The sequence below is a fragment of the Gavia stellata genome, chromosome 3 (assembly GCF_030936135.1).
Source record: "Gavia stellata isolate bGavSte3 chromosome 3, bGavSte3.hap2, whole genome shotgun sequence".
NCBI classification, from domain to species: Eukaryota; Metazoa; Chordata; class Aves; order Gaviiformes; family Gaviidae; genus Gavia; species Gavia stellata.
This window is the reverse complement of record NC_082596.1, coordinates 72,250,129-72,267,128: the sequence shown is the minus strand read 5'-3', so window position 1 is coordinate 72,267,128 and position 17,000 is coordinate 72,250,129. Positions and strand designations below refer to the sequence as shown.

At 39.2% G+C, this 17,000-nt stretch overlaps 1 protein-coding gene across 1 annotated transcript in view; it reads right to left on the bottom strand.

The window, feature by feature from the left end:
• The window catches only part of MOCOS (molybdenum cofactor sulfurase), a 225,107-nt gene that overhangs the window by 84,648 nt on the left and 123,459 nt on the right, over positions 1-17,000 (bottom strand). The window contains exon 5 of the mRNA XM_059815648.1: positions 14,911-14,987. Coding sequence (XP_059671631.1) covers positions 14,911-14,987 — 77 coding nt within the window. The remainder of the gene's footprint in view (positions 1-14,910; positions 14,988-17,000) is intronic.

Sequence of the window (17,000 nt, the reverse complement as noted above, 5' to 3'; positions counted from 1 at the left end):
CAAAATTTGTAAAAAATTCTTTATATAACTAAAACCAGCTCAATAATTCTGATCCCCAGCCTTGCCCTTTAATTTCTGGTTGAATTTCTTTTATGGTGTGAACTCCTAGCCATGTCCAAGAAGTGAAACTAGCTCAATTGTTAGGGGTCAGTATTCTGAAGATATTTCTCAAACCCACCTATACATGGCAGCTTTTCAAACAGCACCTCCATGATCTTGGCCGAAGATTTAGGGGCAGGTGGTGTCAACTATCATACCTCCACTAACATCAAAAAACTATGACAGTTTATACTGGGTGAGGACTCCCCACAGGATCATGAATATTATTTGGCTTGCACAGTGCTGTAATTATTTAGGTCATTAGAAAAGGGGTGTAGTATGCTGCCATGTCAGTGTGGTGTTTTCACCTTATTTTACACTGACTTGGAACATCATGCCTGAAATATAGAATTGTGCTGCTAGACACTCAGGAGCGAATAGCTTTTTATTCCTTAAAGGTTTTGCCAGTGTGGTTGTGGTATCAAAATGTAAAGATGGTTTACACCAGCTATTGTGACAATAGCTCAACCTAGTTTGCTTAGTGAAATAACTACATACAACTCAGCAGACTTTCTGCCAACATCACTCTACTGTAAAAAATGAAAGTCCTCTGACTGATGTAGTTAAGCTGAGAAAATTTGTGTCAGCAATCTTATCTCCCTAAATCCCTGTGATTTATACTATTAATGATAAAATTCACTGAAATTAGAAATCTGCTCATTCAGTCCTTATTTTTTAAGAGAGTATAAAATTTTTTTCATGGACTGGATAACCCAAGAAGTTTTTATTACATCTCTGTACCCTCAATTTATAAAGCTAAATGTATCTTTTATTCAAATACTATATTATGGCAGAATTTTTCCTGCTCAGCACCATTTTTTGTTGATACTTGTAAGAATATCACTGACATTAGCCTAATACTTACAAAATAAATTGATTTTTATTACTGCCTTAAAATCTTATGAAGCATTCAGTAGGAAGGTAGCCAAAGTTTAAGCTGATTTGGAAGTTTATACTTTAAAGGAGAAACTAGGCAGAAATTTTAGTGTCTTGGGGTTTCAATTAATAATGTGAATAAAACACCAAAAGTAGAATTCTTGGTCAAAACAGTAATAAAATGGAAATTTTAGCATCAACTTGAGACAACACACTCATGCTAGAAGACCATAAGCAACAACCAAGTTAAACCAACCAATTTCAAACCTTTGTATTAAATTCAGTATAGTAGAGCGTAATTTGTAAGATGCTTTAACAAAATACTTGCAAGATTTTTAAAGTAAAAAGATAAAAGGAAAAAAAGAAAGAAGAAAAGAGGGGAGGAGAAAGGAGGAACAGGGGAAAAACTTACAAAAATATTTTTCCAGGTGTCATAGAAATGCAACATTTGCAATTAAAGCAGGACACAAGTAGAGTTCCTTTGCCAAGTGTAGTCTTCTTTTTATGAAAATTAGGATGTGGATGAAAATGGGGGAATAGGGGATCTGATACGGGTGAGCAGATGTGTGCATCTTAAATCTGGAGTTTGGCTGAGGTGCACACATAGACCTGAAAGCATAACAGACCTGAAATGGCCATTACACAGGCATATAAACCTAGAGTAAAACAAAATCAATACTTTTAGGAATGTAACACACAAACTGATGAAAATAGGTTCAGTGAACATTTACTTTAGAGAATAGTGACATTTTACTTGACTAAAACCGGTCTGAAAAATTTCACTGCTATAGCAGGCCTCTTATAAGCTGGACTTATCTCTTTTAAAATGATTCAACTGCCCCCTGAAAAATAAACATTAGAAGACAGGTGCTTTTAAAAATATATTTTACCAGTAGCAGTTGAGAGAAAATATGCCCACTCCAACTACATGGATGAGATGCTTCTTAGTGTCTTGAATCCACAAGTTACCCAAAAACGCAGACTGATTTTTAAATATTTAGTGACCTTTTGTTGGGGGGATGTAATCATCTGTGTTCTTTCAATTTTGCTTTTCCACCTCCACAAGGCTACACCCACCCCAAGGTACGCGGGTGTCTCCAGAGAAGGTGTCGACCCTGGACCAGAGAAGAAGAGGCAGGGCTGCCGGGCAGACTCCTGGGGGCTCCTCCAGAGCCTGAGCCCAAAGAGCACTTGCTGGTATCTCCATCTGTGCGAGCACCAGGCATTTGTTCATTCCAACACTGACTGCCTCTAAGTGTTTAAACCACAACTGGAGCAGCTAGCGCACAAGCATTGAAACCATATCTAAAATGGCTCTATTGAGAGCCATTAAAAACTTGGCAAAGGTGACAGCTGAGGCATGTTTATAAAAAAAATAAACTGTGAGTGTGGAGCAAGCATTAGACATGAAACCAGTCACTGTAGGTGGAATAGTTCTGATTATATCCTGTAATTTCTTTCTTGCCATTCTATATTGACTGAATCAAAATCAGTGGAGACTAACTACGATTATTACATGATTTGCAATTACAATGGATCACGAACTCCGTTATTCTCTTCTTCTCTGATATACACATCTCCGCTAAAAGTAGTGTAGTAGTTCAACAGGAAGTAACCGTAGCGAGACAATAGGAAAATTTTATTTTGCCTTTATTAATTTTGGATCTATTAATATACTACTTAATGCTTCTTCCCAAATAATAGACTTAATGCTCCAGTACATCTAAAAGCTTCAAAGTACTCATTTCTATATTAGCAGGTCTCCCTTCAGAGGTGTAAGAAATGGCATTGTAGGACCTGAGGAAGAGAACGCTAGTTAACATTTTGCCAGTAGATGTCTCTGCTAAACACGCTGAAGGGAAGATACTTTGAAACTTCAGCAAAATGCAAGTGGCAGTTTGCATCCTTCAGCTGAAGAGTAGGGGTAAAACCAACTAGGTCACCAGCAGTTTCTGAAGACTATTCTTACATAGTCACAATAAAAATGGGGTTTACTTAAAACTCAGTGACTCCCAAGTTAATTAAATATTAATTTTGTCTCCTGATATTATCTTACTGAGTAAGAAGAATTCGCAAAAGGCTAAGCTTATGTATTAACATTCTTGACAGAAGTTACGAATGTAGAGTCTTGGGGGAAAAAATATTTTTATCATTTAAATTCTAGCTTTTGTGAAAACAAGCAGTCCATTCCTACTTCCGACAGAGAACTTTCTTTTATTAATATTTCTCCTCAAACTAAAAAATCAGTATGTGGAAGAATAAATTTTAGTTTTAGGCTGAAATAGCACAGTACATGGTAGAATAATTATGCCCCTCATGGATAACATTCAGAGGTTCTTACATTTTCTTTACATCTATGTGTTATTTGGCAATGGTCTTATTTGCAAAAGCACAGCTTCTAAGCAAAGAAACTAATATTAGTTTCTCATAATTGGCACTTGCCATTAACATACAGCGTGATTTTCTGATTAATAATGAAGAAAAGATCTCAAAAGGCACAGATCAGCTGGAAAAGCATCTGCTTAAAATACACACACGTAATTAGGAGAGGACGTCAGACAGACTTGATTACATATTTCATGGGTATGTGTCAAAGAGTATAAAGAATTTGACTTACCCCCAGGGTGACTTCAAGAGGATTTACTCTATCTAGTGTTTGTGATTAGCACCGTATAATCTGGATCTGCTGAACAAGTAGAGTTTTACACAATATGCAAATTTCCTTTCGCTTTAATTTAGCCCCTTTGGATTTAGCATAAAATCTCTGTGTTGCATGAAGGGCTGAAACAGCTGGATCCAGTTAGCTAGGAAATTAAAAATGTAATAAATGAAATAAGGTAACCCTCGCCACGGTAGCCAGCATGCACTAGAATGGGACCCTATGATCTGCTGTGGGATGTCTGAAGTGCACAACCCTAACACCAGCCAGAGCTGCTTCTGCAAACGCCAAAACGCTGATCCCCTCTCTAATCACAGAGTACTCTAGTTTTTCATATAACTAAATTTATTTCACCGCTCTGCCAAGGTTCATTTTCCAGGTGCAAGTTGGTAAGAAAACTGTTCACTTATCAGTCAAGGAAGTTAATATCCACAAGGTAACATTTTATTTCCTTGCTGATATAGAAAGATGTGGCAAAAATCAATTAGCAATATATTACATTGTTTAAAATGTAACAGAGTTAATTTATGTATAATTTTATTTTCCATTTCCCTTTCAATTCTGGTTTTTACCTGGAACTACACAGAGATAATTCTTGAGTATTTCTTACACAGGTTTTAAGAATACAACTGCACAAGATATTTATTTTTTCCCCATTTTAAAAGGGTATTCCAAGGATAACAAGAATCCTAACCTAATTAATCAATTTAGATATCAAAAAGTCTTTGGAAGGTCTGCACCCAAGTCTAAAAGCCCTCACTTCTCTTCTCTCTTGAAATCTACGGTCCCACAGGACTTTATAGGTTCTCTATCTCTTAGCAATGACAATGACAACTTTGTAGTGAAAATGACAATTCTTTCAGATCCTAATTATATCTAACACAGAAAATTATCTAGGGAGAAAGGTATTAGAGACAGAAAGCACTTCTCCAAGATATCCTTTAGCCATGTGTAGGCGATACTGGATCTGTCTAGGAGCCAGAGGATCAGAGCTTCATCACTCTTGACTGCTGTTAATATTCCTACAGACTTCATCGAAGAGTTGGGTCTTATACCCATTCTCTCTTGATACAGGCTACAACAATTTTTCCCACTTTATTTACTGCAAGTGACAGATTTCACAATCATACCTCAGGCAGAACTGGGAACAGATTCTGCATCTACAGTAACAAAAGGTAGGCCCCATCCGTTAATTCAAACTTGCCTTCTAAATACATTGTATGTGCTTGGCTGTACTTTCAGTTGCACAAGAGTGCCTCACCTACTTGCTCATTTTGTAATACTGGTTCTTTAATTGTTTTAATTCCACCTACAGCCATTAGCAAATAGGTGCTTAGTTGAGAATGTCTTTCCTAATAAATTAACCACAGTCCCAACAACGGCTTCTTTTGATGCAAAAGAACTAACTGAGCTTTCTTCCCTCCTAATCCACTTTAACCAGTCATTTGAAAATGAAAACGATCACAGACTTCTGAAGTCAGCTGTACATACAAACTCTCTACATAAGACATCTTTTTGACTGTGACATTCTCACCCTAAAGCCAGAAATTTTTTTGCCTTTGCAGGATAGTTTGTCTGCTGTCAGACTGTGAGCCTTTCCCTCTCAGAGAAAGCAACATCTATGTGAATAAACTTGGATTTCAAGCATGAAATATTGTTGCAAATCAGAAATCACTCACAGAGTAATAGACGGATGAAGGTTTCCCAAATAGAAAACCTCATGCTGAGCCTTCACACTCCTCAGGGTTCTTCCAACCCATTCCCTCTTTTGCTTTACTGCTTTATTTCAGCCACGAGAAATGCAGAACCTGCACTGCCCAACACAAGCTGCAGATCTAAGGGAAGGCAAAAAACCCCAAAAAACTACTTCCACTTCAACTAATCTGACAGTTCAGGTTTCTAGTCCCAATAGCAGGAAAGTTATGGAGCCTTCGTAAGAGTGTCCACACAGATGAGGTCCTCACAGTGAAACGCAACCTCTTGTTGCAAACCTGAAAGTGAACAAGTGCAGGTAATTACCCTGTAGATGTTCTGATACATCAGTAGGTCAGGGCTTAGTTTCACAGCAACCATCTAATATAAGCCAGAAAAAAACCCTTTCTTGCATTATCCCATGTGCAATAAAGTACACAGAATTCCAAGAAAATTAGACTGTACAGTTGGTGTTCACATTAGTAAAACCTTGTTTGATGGATGATATGAATAGGAACGAGGCTCCACAGTTTAAGTCAGGGATAAATAGGATTTACATACAATGTAATAAAAAAAAAAAAAAAAAAAATACTGGTTGCTTAGTCATTTGCTGTACTACTGTAAAAAATCTCTTTGGTTAGGAACACAATGGTTTATTATGAACTAAATAAATAGAGTAGATATAGAAATAGATTAATGACTGCAGTTTATTAAATGTTCTCCCATCTTGCTTTCCTGGTTGTATACTACTGTACACCTCTCCTGATTTCAGTGATAGGGAGAGGGCAGGCCCAGGATTTTATCATTCTTGTTAAATCACCACTCACTATCTCAAATTGAACAACTAACACATGGACAAACTCTACTCTTATCAGCTCATTAACAACTCTGATTTATAGCTACCCCAGTTCAATGGGGACATCCACATTATTATGTTACCAATCAGGTTTGGAAAAAAAGGATTAGCAGAAACAGAAAACAGACAAGAATGTGCAACTACTGACTGTACTCCTGTCTTAAAGCCTGTATTTGGGAATGACCAGTGTAGGAGTGCACTTTGTCGCTCCTCAGGATCCAGGACAATAATTCTCTTAAATTCACCGTCTCTTTGGCATTTCTGTTGGCCTTAGTAAAGTCACCACTGTGACCCACAACACAAGACAACTGAGGGTACTAACATGTTCAGCAGCTGTTATATTCCCCATGCAAATGCTGTTCTTCTTATTTCTTCCCCATCTTTGGTTGTTTTTGGTTTGGTTTTTTTTCTATAATGATTTAACCAACAGTTAGATGAAGGTGTATAAAAGATACCAAAAAGCAAAGCTCATACTGTGATCTTAATTATTGCAGATTCCAAAAACTTCAGAAGTAACTCCTGTTCTACAACACGGAAGTGTAACTAGTAGGACACCCAATACTTGTGACTAATATCTTATTCATCTAGGGACTGAACGAGACACACAAAGAAGGATGGAAGAGGAAAGGCAGGCACAGGCCACACCAACTGGCATACAGAAGACTCTTCTGCTGCCAACAGGGTGGGGTTAAGGCTTCCTTGGTGTGAAAAACAAGATCAGTGACTCCAACATCCTTTCATGTGGAAACACATAAAGCCCCTCCAAAACAAAATTGCCTCAAGTTTCTCCTTGTAGTTTTTAATATTTGAGACCTGCAATGCACACAGCCCTGCCAAAGGAAGAGTTCTTAGTAACTGCAGACCTCAACAGCTCAGTTATCACTGGATGAGTTAGAAGCCTGTCAGTGTTGGACACTGACAGTCCCTGCCATTTCTTGCCTCGGCAAGCCATAGCCAATGCAAGAGCATCTGCGGTGATTCCCCAGTTATTAGCTGCCTCAACTTCCTCTTCCCAGAAGTCTCCCAACCATGAAAAGACTCTGCTGCAAATGTCTCTCCCGTAATAACACTGGATGCCATCAAATGCCTTCACTGCAGAAGTCTTGCTATCTCTTTTGTCTGAACACCAAACAATTCTCTCTTGCCAAGAGTATATTTTCTATCAGTCAGCTGTGCTGCACTTTTTCTTCATCAGCTCAGCTTCTAATAACAACATTTGCCCCTTCTTTTAGTTCCTAAGAAGCATATTTTTCTCTCTAGCTGTATTATGCAAAAACACCCAAGACATTTATGGGCTGTACTACCTCTTCCTGTGTTATCTCTACGGGTCTGAGGAATGACTCTGACATTTTTGGTCCTTTCCTAGGCCTGTTCACAGATCAGACAGTTTGTGAATGCAATTCACATCAATGTTAGCAAATGCATATTAAAAAACCCCAAAACATAAAAGCAGTTTCTATTTCCAGAAAGAAACCTTATATACAGATTAAAGTCTGCAAAGGCAGCCCTGGCAGGATTTCTTCTGGCAATTCACTTTTTCAAAGCTTCTCAAATCATGCTCTAGCTGTGCTGCTCTGCTTTCAATGGTACAAATGATGTCTAGTTTGCATTAGTCAAGTCACAAAAGAAAGCTAAAAAACCCAGCAAGAACTGTTAGCAGTAAGTAACTAACTTACCTTCTAGTTTGTTCTCTAAACCAAGTTCATCTTGGGACAGAAATTTAAAAACAGAAACAGTTACCTCACTATCCATGAAAGGAGACATACCAGTAGTGTCATTATCTGGGAATCAGAATAACTTTGGATTTTAAGCTCTTCTGCACTCCCTTCACATTTAGATGCCAAACTTTTCTTTCTGATGCCAGAAATTAAAATGCCCTCTCTTCAGTGTAACCATATTTTCATATTTAGAGTGTGGATGGAGCATCTTCTTGCTACTGTCAATTCGTCAAACATTTTTTCTCAGAAAAAAAAAACCCCAACAATGCCTAACTCTCTCTCAAGTACAGTTAGAGAAGGTGTTAATTATGAGCAGTAAGGTGAGGAGATTAATACAAATTGCCCAGGCTTCTTTTTCGTTGAAGTTCATCTTGTGGCAAATGCTTGGCACAGGGAAAATAAAAATTTCATCGACGGTTCATTCTCTCTCTTAAACCAAGGGAAGAATTTCCCCGTAAAATGAAGAATTTCATAAATGGCCAAAATAGAGCATCCACTTCCAAAACACCTATATATCAGAAGCCAGAACAGATGTATGAACTCTATCTTTAGTCTTAGGATTTTTAAAAGAAAAACCTCAAATCCACTAAAATTATGAACGAAAGCAGCACCAAGGATGAAAGCAGCAAAATTCACAAGCATCACACCCGTGGTCCAAATTTAGGTGACACACCCAGACAACGGCAGGATGCAGTCACAAACTCCACACAGGAGAAGAAATCCCAGTAATCCCTGTCAATCTGACTGAGGAGAAAATTATTTTCTGGCCTTAAACTGGATGACTTGCATAACCCTAAGTGTCTAAACACACACACGAGAATCTGTGCAGGCTGCCCAACATCCCATCACTGGCTGCAACTAGCCCTTGATGTAACAGAGGATGGTAAAAATTGTAACAGGGAAAAACACAATTCAAAAGTCCCAGAGACCAAGTTAAAAATCAAAGTTAGCCAAATTTAGCATCCTGCACTGTATTTCGCTTTGGCTGTCATGTGGTATAATTGCTTTTATGAAAGCCAGCACAACCTTTACTCTCCAACAACCAATCAAGCACCCAGTGAATTTAAAAAGGACTTTCAATTCATCATGCTTAGAAGACTTAGGCTGCACCTTAAAATTTCTTCCAATACATATTATATTTTCTTGTGAAGAGAATTAATGTTTCCTGAACAGACATTATAATTAAATTACTCCTTCTAATATAATTGCAAATTACGTACCTTGGTATCATTTGTAAAACTGATAAAAATTTACTAATAAAAATACATACCAGCTAAAGGTTAAGTTTAAAAATCATAAAGACACAAGACCTCTGAAAATGGCTTACATACACACACACATCATGATGTAACTCTGGCATGAAATATGTCTTGTTGTTAAATGGAAGTTGAGATAGGTCAAGAATTTAGTTAGATGATATCAGACTCAGATCTATATTTTTCACGACACTACCTAACACTGAAACTCTGATTTACTTTCTATTAGTGATCTCCCTCCCCATCTTCAATAATTACACTGGTACAATCCAGCTACACTTCATCCCAAAAGAACTTCAGCAGTGCTTTTATTACACAGGACACAAAAACAATACTTTGTTTATTTTGCTTTTTTCTACTCCAGGCTATTTCCAACCCAGAATGAGAATTATTGTTTGTGTAGGGGGAGTGTGAAGCAAGTACTCCAGGAGCTACAGCAAAGTGGGATTCAGAAGTGGTTCACATGTGACAGTGCATTTTGCCACTGAAAACTCTGACAGTTGAAGTGGAAGAAAAATGCATAAAGTGGCTTAAAACAAATCTGCAGTCCTTCTGAATTACGAAGTGTTTCTACAGCATGCAATGGCTTTGTTGTATACATACAAATGCCAATAATCTGTTCAAAAGGAACAGTGGACCTTTGACAGAAATTAAATAACCTGCAAAACTCCAATATTCTCAATGATGTGCAGGGGGAAAAAAGGATGGTGAGGGGAAAAAGGCAATCGCAAAGCACTGAGTCTCTTGTTGCATTGGTCGTGCCAGGAACAGATATATTCAATGCCTATAGAAATTGAAGAGCTAAACATTTGGAAAGGTAACCATACTGCTCTGGACAGCATGTACCACTTTACAGGCTGTGGTGCTACACTGCAGGCCCCCAGCCAGCCTTGCTCTCACAGCCAACACAGAAGGGCCACCAGAAACATTGATGGGGCTGATGAAGATGGAGCACTGCAGTCACCCTTCACATTAGCTTTGATAAGTGGGCACACAAAATGTGTTTTACGATGGAAAAACACAAATGTGAACATAGCCATACCACGTTCTATTATCACCTTTGCATGGCACTTGTTTGATTTATCTTCTGTATGATTACATTCTAATTAAAAAACATACCACACAGAAATTTTTGTACTTACATGAACATACATGTAAGCATAATCACATCCGCTTTAACATGAAGGGAGATGTTGAAATTTCCTACTTAACTGGAATGCAAGCTTAATTCATCTGGGGTCACAGAAAATGGTGTAGGACTAGCCTGACTTTGCAGAAGATTCGTGGATCATGTGGTGATTAAAATCTTTTACAGAATTCAATTTCTTCTTCCACTCTGGATTCCTGTAAGTTACTCTGGTCTCTTGTAGATGTAAAGAGGCAGTGCTGGCACTTCTGTTTTTCAGTGTGGCACTCCAGAATTTGACTAGAGACAACCAAAGTACCTAGGCTACACCAGCAGTGCAGAAGTTTTAAAGTTCAAATATTTGTCAAGAACATATATATACTTTGTTTTAATAACACGTATTATACTTTGTTTTTCACATTTCTCCTCTGTATAGGTTTCTTCTCATTTACTCTTTCAGCCTATATTTTTCTTATCTCTCTTTACTTTTCTACATTTTAGCACTGTGGAAAAAATATATTTTAAATTGAAAATAGAAATATTCCTAAATTTTTATTTTTCATTTTTTATAAAAGGATTATAAATCTGAAAATTTGAAGGCACGCCCACATTTTTAACTTCAAAAAAGCTTGCTGTCTAGTGAAATCCAAGCTGTGCAATAAGAGACATCAGGAAAAAAAAAAGGTTATCATAGCAGTTTAAATACATCAATGAAAATACTCTGCAAAACCTACTAAAAATATCTCTGTGAAGCTAATTCAATATATACATCAGACAACAGGCAATATTGCTTTGGCAAATTTACTAAACTTAGACTACATAGAATACATAGAATCATAGAATCGTTTCGGTTGGAAAAGACCTTTAAGATCATCAAGTCCAACCATTAACCTAACACTGCAAGTCCACCACTAAACCATGTCCCTAAGTGCCTCATCTACATGTCTTTTATATACCTCCAGGGATGGTGACTCCACCACTTCCCTGGGCAGCCTGTTCCAATGCCTGACAACCCTTTCAGTGAAGAAATTTTTCCCAATATCTAATCTAAACCTCCCCTGGAGCCATTTGTGGCCATTTCCTCTTGTCCTATCACTGGTCACTTGGGAGAAGAGACCAACACCCACCTCTCTGCAACCCCCTTTCAGGTAGTTGTAGAGAGCGATGAGGTCTCCCCTCAGCCTCCTCTTCTCCAGGCTAAACAACCCCAGTTCCCTCAGCCGCTCCTCAAGAAGACTTGTGCTCCAGACCCCTCACCAGCTTCGTTGCCCTTCTCTGGACACACTCCAGCACCTCAGTGTCCTTCTTGTAGTGAGGGGCCCAAAACTGAACACAGGATTCGAGGTGTAGCCTCACCAACGCCGCGTACAGGGGCACGATCACCTCCCTACTCCTGCTGGCCACACTATTTCTGATACAGGCCAGGATGCCGTTGGCCGCCTTGGCCACCTGGGCACACTGCTGGCTCATATTCATCCGGCTGTCAACCAGCACCCCCAGGTCCTTTTCTGCAGGGCAGCTTTCCAACCACTCATCCCCAAGCCTGTAGCGTTGCATGGGGTTGTTGTGACGCAAGTGCAGGACCCGGCACTTGGCCTTGTTGAACCTCATACAATTGGCCTTGGCGCATCGATCCAGCCTGTCCATTTCTCACCACATCTACAGAAGTGTTCTAGCACCCAGAACAGACAGGAGTCCCATAGCTCTTCTCAATGTGATAAAGAGTGCCATATAAAGACTTTTAAAGATTTTATTCAAGCATACTGTTAAAAAATATGGTGTTGATATGGTCGAATGCATTTTTTATTAATGAGCAAATACAACAATTCACCATATTCCCGTCAAAGTAGTATAAATGCATCTGCTTTGCTATTTGTACCAGTTACGCTTGGTATTGATGAGTGTTAAGAAAAAAAAAGTTCATCAGATACTGGAGACAAAAAATTATTACTTCAAGCCAGACTTTAAACATTTTCAAACAAACAAACAAACAAACAAACAACCCCCCATAAGCAATAAATACATTAAACCCAGAATTAAGGCCAGCTCACCCACCCTCATAACAATTTTGTGGGGAACACCTTTGACAGGTTATTCCAAGCCACTTCAGCTGCCTTAGATTTTCACCACTGCTATAGGTGGTCAGAAGGCAAATTGAAAGCAATAATAAAGACCGAAAAGTCTCAACATACTGTTTATTCATGCCTCTACTCTACTCTTTCATCCACTGCTCTCCACTTTATTCAGGTTCAGAGCCGAGTATTCTCCTCAGTCTAGTATTAAGAGATTTTTCAATTGTTTAGCTGAAATAAGTACCGATAGGAGGTTTAGATGGCTGAGAAATGCAATGGAGGAGATGCTATCATCAACTCTGCTGTTATGGCAGGCATTGCTCCTACATATTAAACCAAAGCAGTTAGCCTTCTTTACAAGGGAATGTGTTTGTTTAAGATTGCACATTCTTCGGAAGCATTTTATACTACGAGAACATATACTAAAGGCTGGTTTCTGATCCCTGGTCTCTATGCGGAGCATCATAAAGCAAAACATCCTTACTTGTTGGGGCTCGGTCAGACTCCTGTTGAAGTGGATGAAAACTCTGCTATTGATTTCCACATGAGCAAGACCTCAAGCATCTAACAGAATACTCCTCACAGAACTCTTGCTCTGTGAGAAAGAAGAAACTAGAATCTTTCAGATAAATCCTGACAATAAACCTCCACAGTCACTAGCAGAAATTATACCAGCCTGAAAAATACATAGTCAGTGTCTCTCTGGAGACATTTACATTGTGATGCTTTATGCCTTTCTATAGGAAATCGAAGAGTGCACTGGAGAAGGGAGGTTCAAGACATTACACATTAACTGTGCACATACATGAGCATAAAACACATATTTCAGGAACATATTTTGTTAACCTGCACACTCCACATGTGGAAGCATGCCATGGTGCAAACCTCCTGCACAGCCAGTGGTGCAAGCTTCCCTGGCCAGGTGTCATCTCCTGCATCTTTCAGGAGAATCACTGACACATGGCAGCTATCACAGAGAGGTGGTGCATTTGGGGTACTGAGCCAGACAAGTAGCAGCTATCCTGGAGTCAACAAGGCACATGAGTGTCACCCTTCACATAGAGCTCCTGGCTTGAAGATGAGCTCAAAGTTTTATTTGGGACTTCAGCATTAGCTCCATGTTAAGGCCTTCAAACATACTCAAACTGTGGGAGCCACTGAAAAGAGCTTCAAGTCATGAGACTCCCTAGCAAACTAGAAAGCCTGCACTGGCCTCTTATCCCAGGCTACCTGCCCTTTGCCTGGGGAGATGAAGTCATGGTAGTAAATGTGCCATGGAAATGATCTTCCCAGGGAAGTCCACTGCAAAGAGACCTTTGCCAGGTTTGCACTAGCTTCCCAAAGTTAAACCACAGGCAAGATCAAGATGGCAGGCTGTGAGCTTGTTTATAAATCTCAAGTGTAGTTAGCTCTGCACACAGCTGCAGAGACTCAGTCTACTGCATGAATATGCCCTGCACAGTAACTGGTAAAGTCTGTCTTCCACTCTTCACAGCTCAATATGCCCCAGCCTGCATTATAATATCCTCTGCCTGGAGGGATGCATTAGCCTTCGGTAGTTAGAGAATCATAGGCTAACTTAGGTTTGACCTCCTGAAGTCATCCACTTCAACCTCCAGCTCAAAGCAGTGGTAAATTTAAAGCTAGATCAGATTGTTCAGGGCTGAGCCCAGCCAAATTCTGAACATCTCCATCCTTGGAGATTTGACAGTCTCTCTGGGCACTTGCTCCAGTGTTTGACTACCCTCATCCTGCTAAATTATTTCTTTATGCCCAGTCAGAATTTCCCTTGTTGCAACCTGTGACTGTTGTCTCTTCTCCTTTCACTTTGCACCTTGAGAGGCAGGAACTGCACTACAATTTCACAACCATGTGCTTTTCTGGGAATTTCCATAAGACTTACAGTGCTAAGTTACACCAAATAGAGAACAAAATGAGAAAAAAACACCCCAACAACATAATGCTGCTTTCCACTAAACTTTGTCAAAGTACAGATGTAAAGAAACTGCTGTGAAAGTTCATAGTCTGGAAAGTTCGCTGTTTGACGACAGCTACCTGCACAGTGGGACTATATTTCCTATTCAACAAAAAGCTTTGGGGTATATTCTAAACTCTATTTTTTGGTTCCTCTCTTAACCTGTATTACTAAATGGCTTTTCTGCACCAGGTCACATTGCCTGGTCCTCACACACAGCAGGAACTCCTACTGCATCAAGTCTCAATAGGATGTAGGTCAGCTACTTTCTACTATTATTTTCCTGTTGCATTTTTGTGAGCGTGAGGCAAACTAGATGTGCTTGATGCACTCAAGCCTTGCATGTGTATTTGTGGAGAACAGTCTCCAAATTTTGTTTTTTCCAAACCAGGCTGGAATAATCCAATACACAAGACCTGGATAAACCAGTTAAACTGAAGTCTGATCTTCACATTGATGAACATGGATAATAAATGTAGAAAGAAAAATCAGGCTACAGCCATAGGAAATATGATCAGACTTGTGCCCTGAATATAAATCTGGAACTTCACTCTTCAGTATTAAGAGTTGTGTTAACTGACCTGTGAGTTTTTCCAGAACATCAAATCCATGTTTCAGAGCAATGATATCAAGAAAAGAGACTGTGCCGTCTTCAAACCTAAAGAATGGAACAAATGAGCACAGTAAACAAATCATGCAGTATGGTCCAGACTTTAAATCTATTTTATATTCAGTGACTAACTCGCAGAGTGGGAACTCTTCCCTCAGGGATTCATCTTCCAGTCTTGTAGTGTCCTATGAAGCAAAATATATTCTTCAAATCTATAGAGGCTCATATGAACAGCTGCTTGCACAGAGAAAGTTATATTTTCCCCTGCATGGGCTACTTGTGGGTTTTGGATTTTTAGAGTAATGGGTAACAGTTATGTCTTGTGAACTAATGACACAAGGTCCTAAGTTACCTTCTGACAACATCAGAAGATGTCAGGAATAGGTGAGGAGACAGGTGGAGACTTTGTTTTTGCCCCGCCACTGCGATGTGATTACATCTAACACAGCTGAGTTGTTAGAAGGCAAGAAGAGACCTTCCTTATCTGGAGCAAAGAGAAAGATCACTAACAAGTCTCCCTCCATGTGCTCTCCTGGAAATTAAAAATAACTGACCTATAACAAGAGCTCTATACAAGGGTGCGGAAAAATGTACATCCCCTACCAACATCTTTTAATGGAAACACCAAATGGAAACAAGAGTGCCAGATTTGATGAACTACTGCAGCCATTCCCACAGTTCAGAAGGAGAATGTGCAGCTCCAAGATGGGGATGCATTCAGGAAGTGGTGCCCAAGAGAATGACAAGAGGGCAGAAGGGACACCATATCAAGCATCAAAATATGTTTTATTTAGACTTTGTGTGCACCACAGTCCACAAGAAGTTTTAAGGAGTGATCATGGAGCTTGCTTCACCCCAAGGGGGAATGCAGAATAATGCTGACGACTGATGAAGTCAAAACTGTACAGAACTCACTACCATGTAAGGCTGAATCTGGGGTCACAGCAACTCTCTCAGAAGGAGGGAGCTATCTCCAAAACTGTAACAGTTAATGCTGGAAATAAACCCACTAGCAACAACCCCAGTTCTCATGGTTCAAGTTTAAAATTAAACTCTGACCATGAGGATGAGACCTTCCCAGTAACCTTGTGTTCCTTGAATCTTTGTCAGGAACAGCTGACGATGTCCACATTGAAAAATGACTGGACAACATGGAGCACAACAGAGTCACTCTTGTGCAAAAATACTTCACATGCACACACGATAGACAAGAAAATACAGGATTACTTTTTTTTTGCTGGATGTATCATTTTTCATAATGCATGTAAAAAGCTTTTGGTGCCACAATTAAATATGGATTGTGAAAAGGCTCAAAGGTCAAAACCATCAATTTTCAAATGCTTTTTCTTTAATAAAATAAACCTCAATAGAACAGCATAACAGCTCTCACATCTACAGTGATTTTTCTTACTTACCTTCTATTTTATATTTCTATAGTTATCAAATAATTTAAACACTGCAAGTGACACTGTCAGGTGAAGGACATATAAAGCTTCCAAAAATATTTGGTAAAGTTCCACACAAAAGAATAATGTATGAGTATTGTGTATATATGGTAATATGTCCAGCAGGGATGAAAGAAGACAGATAGAGGCAGCAAATAATTATAAACCTAATGGTAGGAGAAAAGTGGTAGACTGCTGCAAGGATGACTGGCCCAAAAGAGACCACTCTTGCTCACATATTTCAACACAAAATAGGCCAAAGAATCCTTCTTCTTAGGAATTTCTGAATCTTGTCTAGTAATAATTAATAGCAAAGTCTATTGCTCCTGAACTTTAGGGAAAAACCCTTGCTAGGTGTCAGTGATGAAATTTAAAATGGCCACATGATTTGAAAGAGACCTAACACCAGGAATATTTTCACTGAGACCTGTGGACCAGTATCTAAGGGAAGCAATACTCTATCCAAAAAGCCAGAAAAAATGGGGGAGGAGGAGGAAGAAGAGATAAGGCAGAGGCTAACAGTGGTTTTGGAATTAAATGCAAAAAAACCATTAGAATTTGCACTGGCTGCAGGAAATGTCACAGTGGTCCCACACAGCTGCCAAGGGCAGATTAC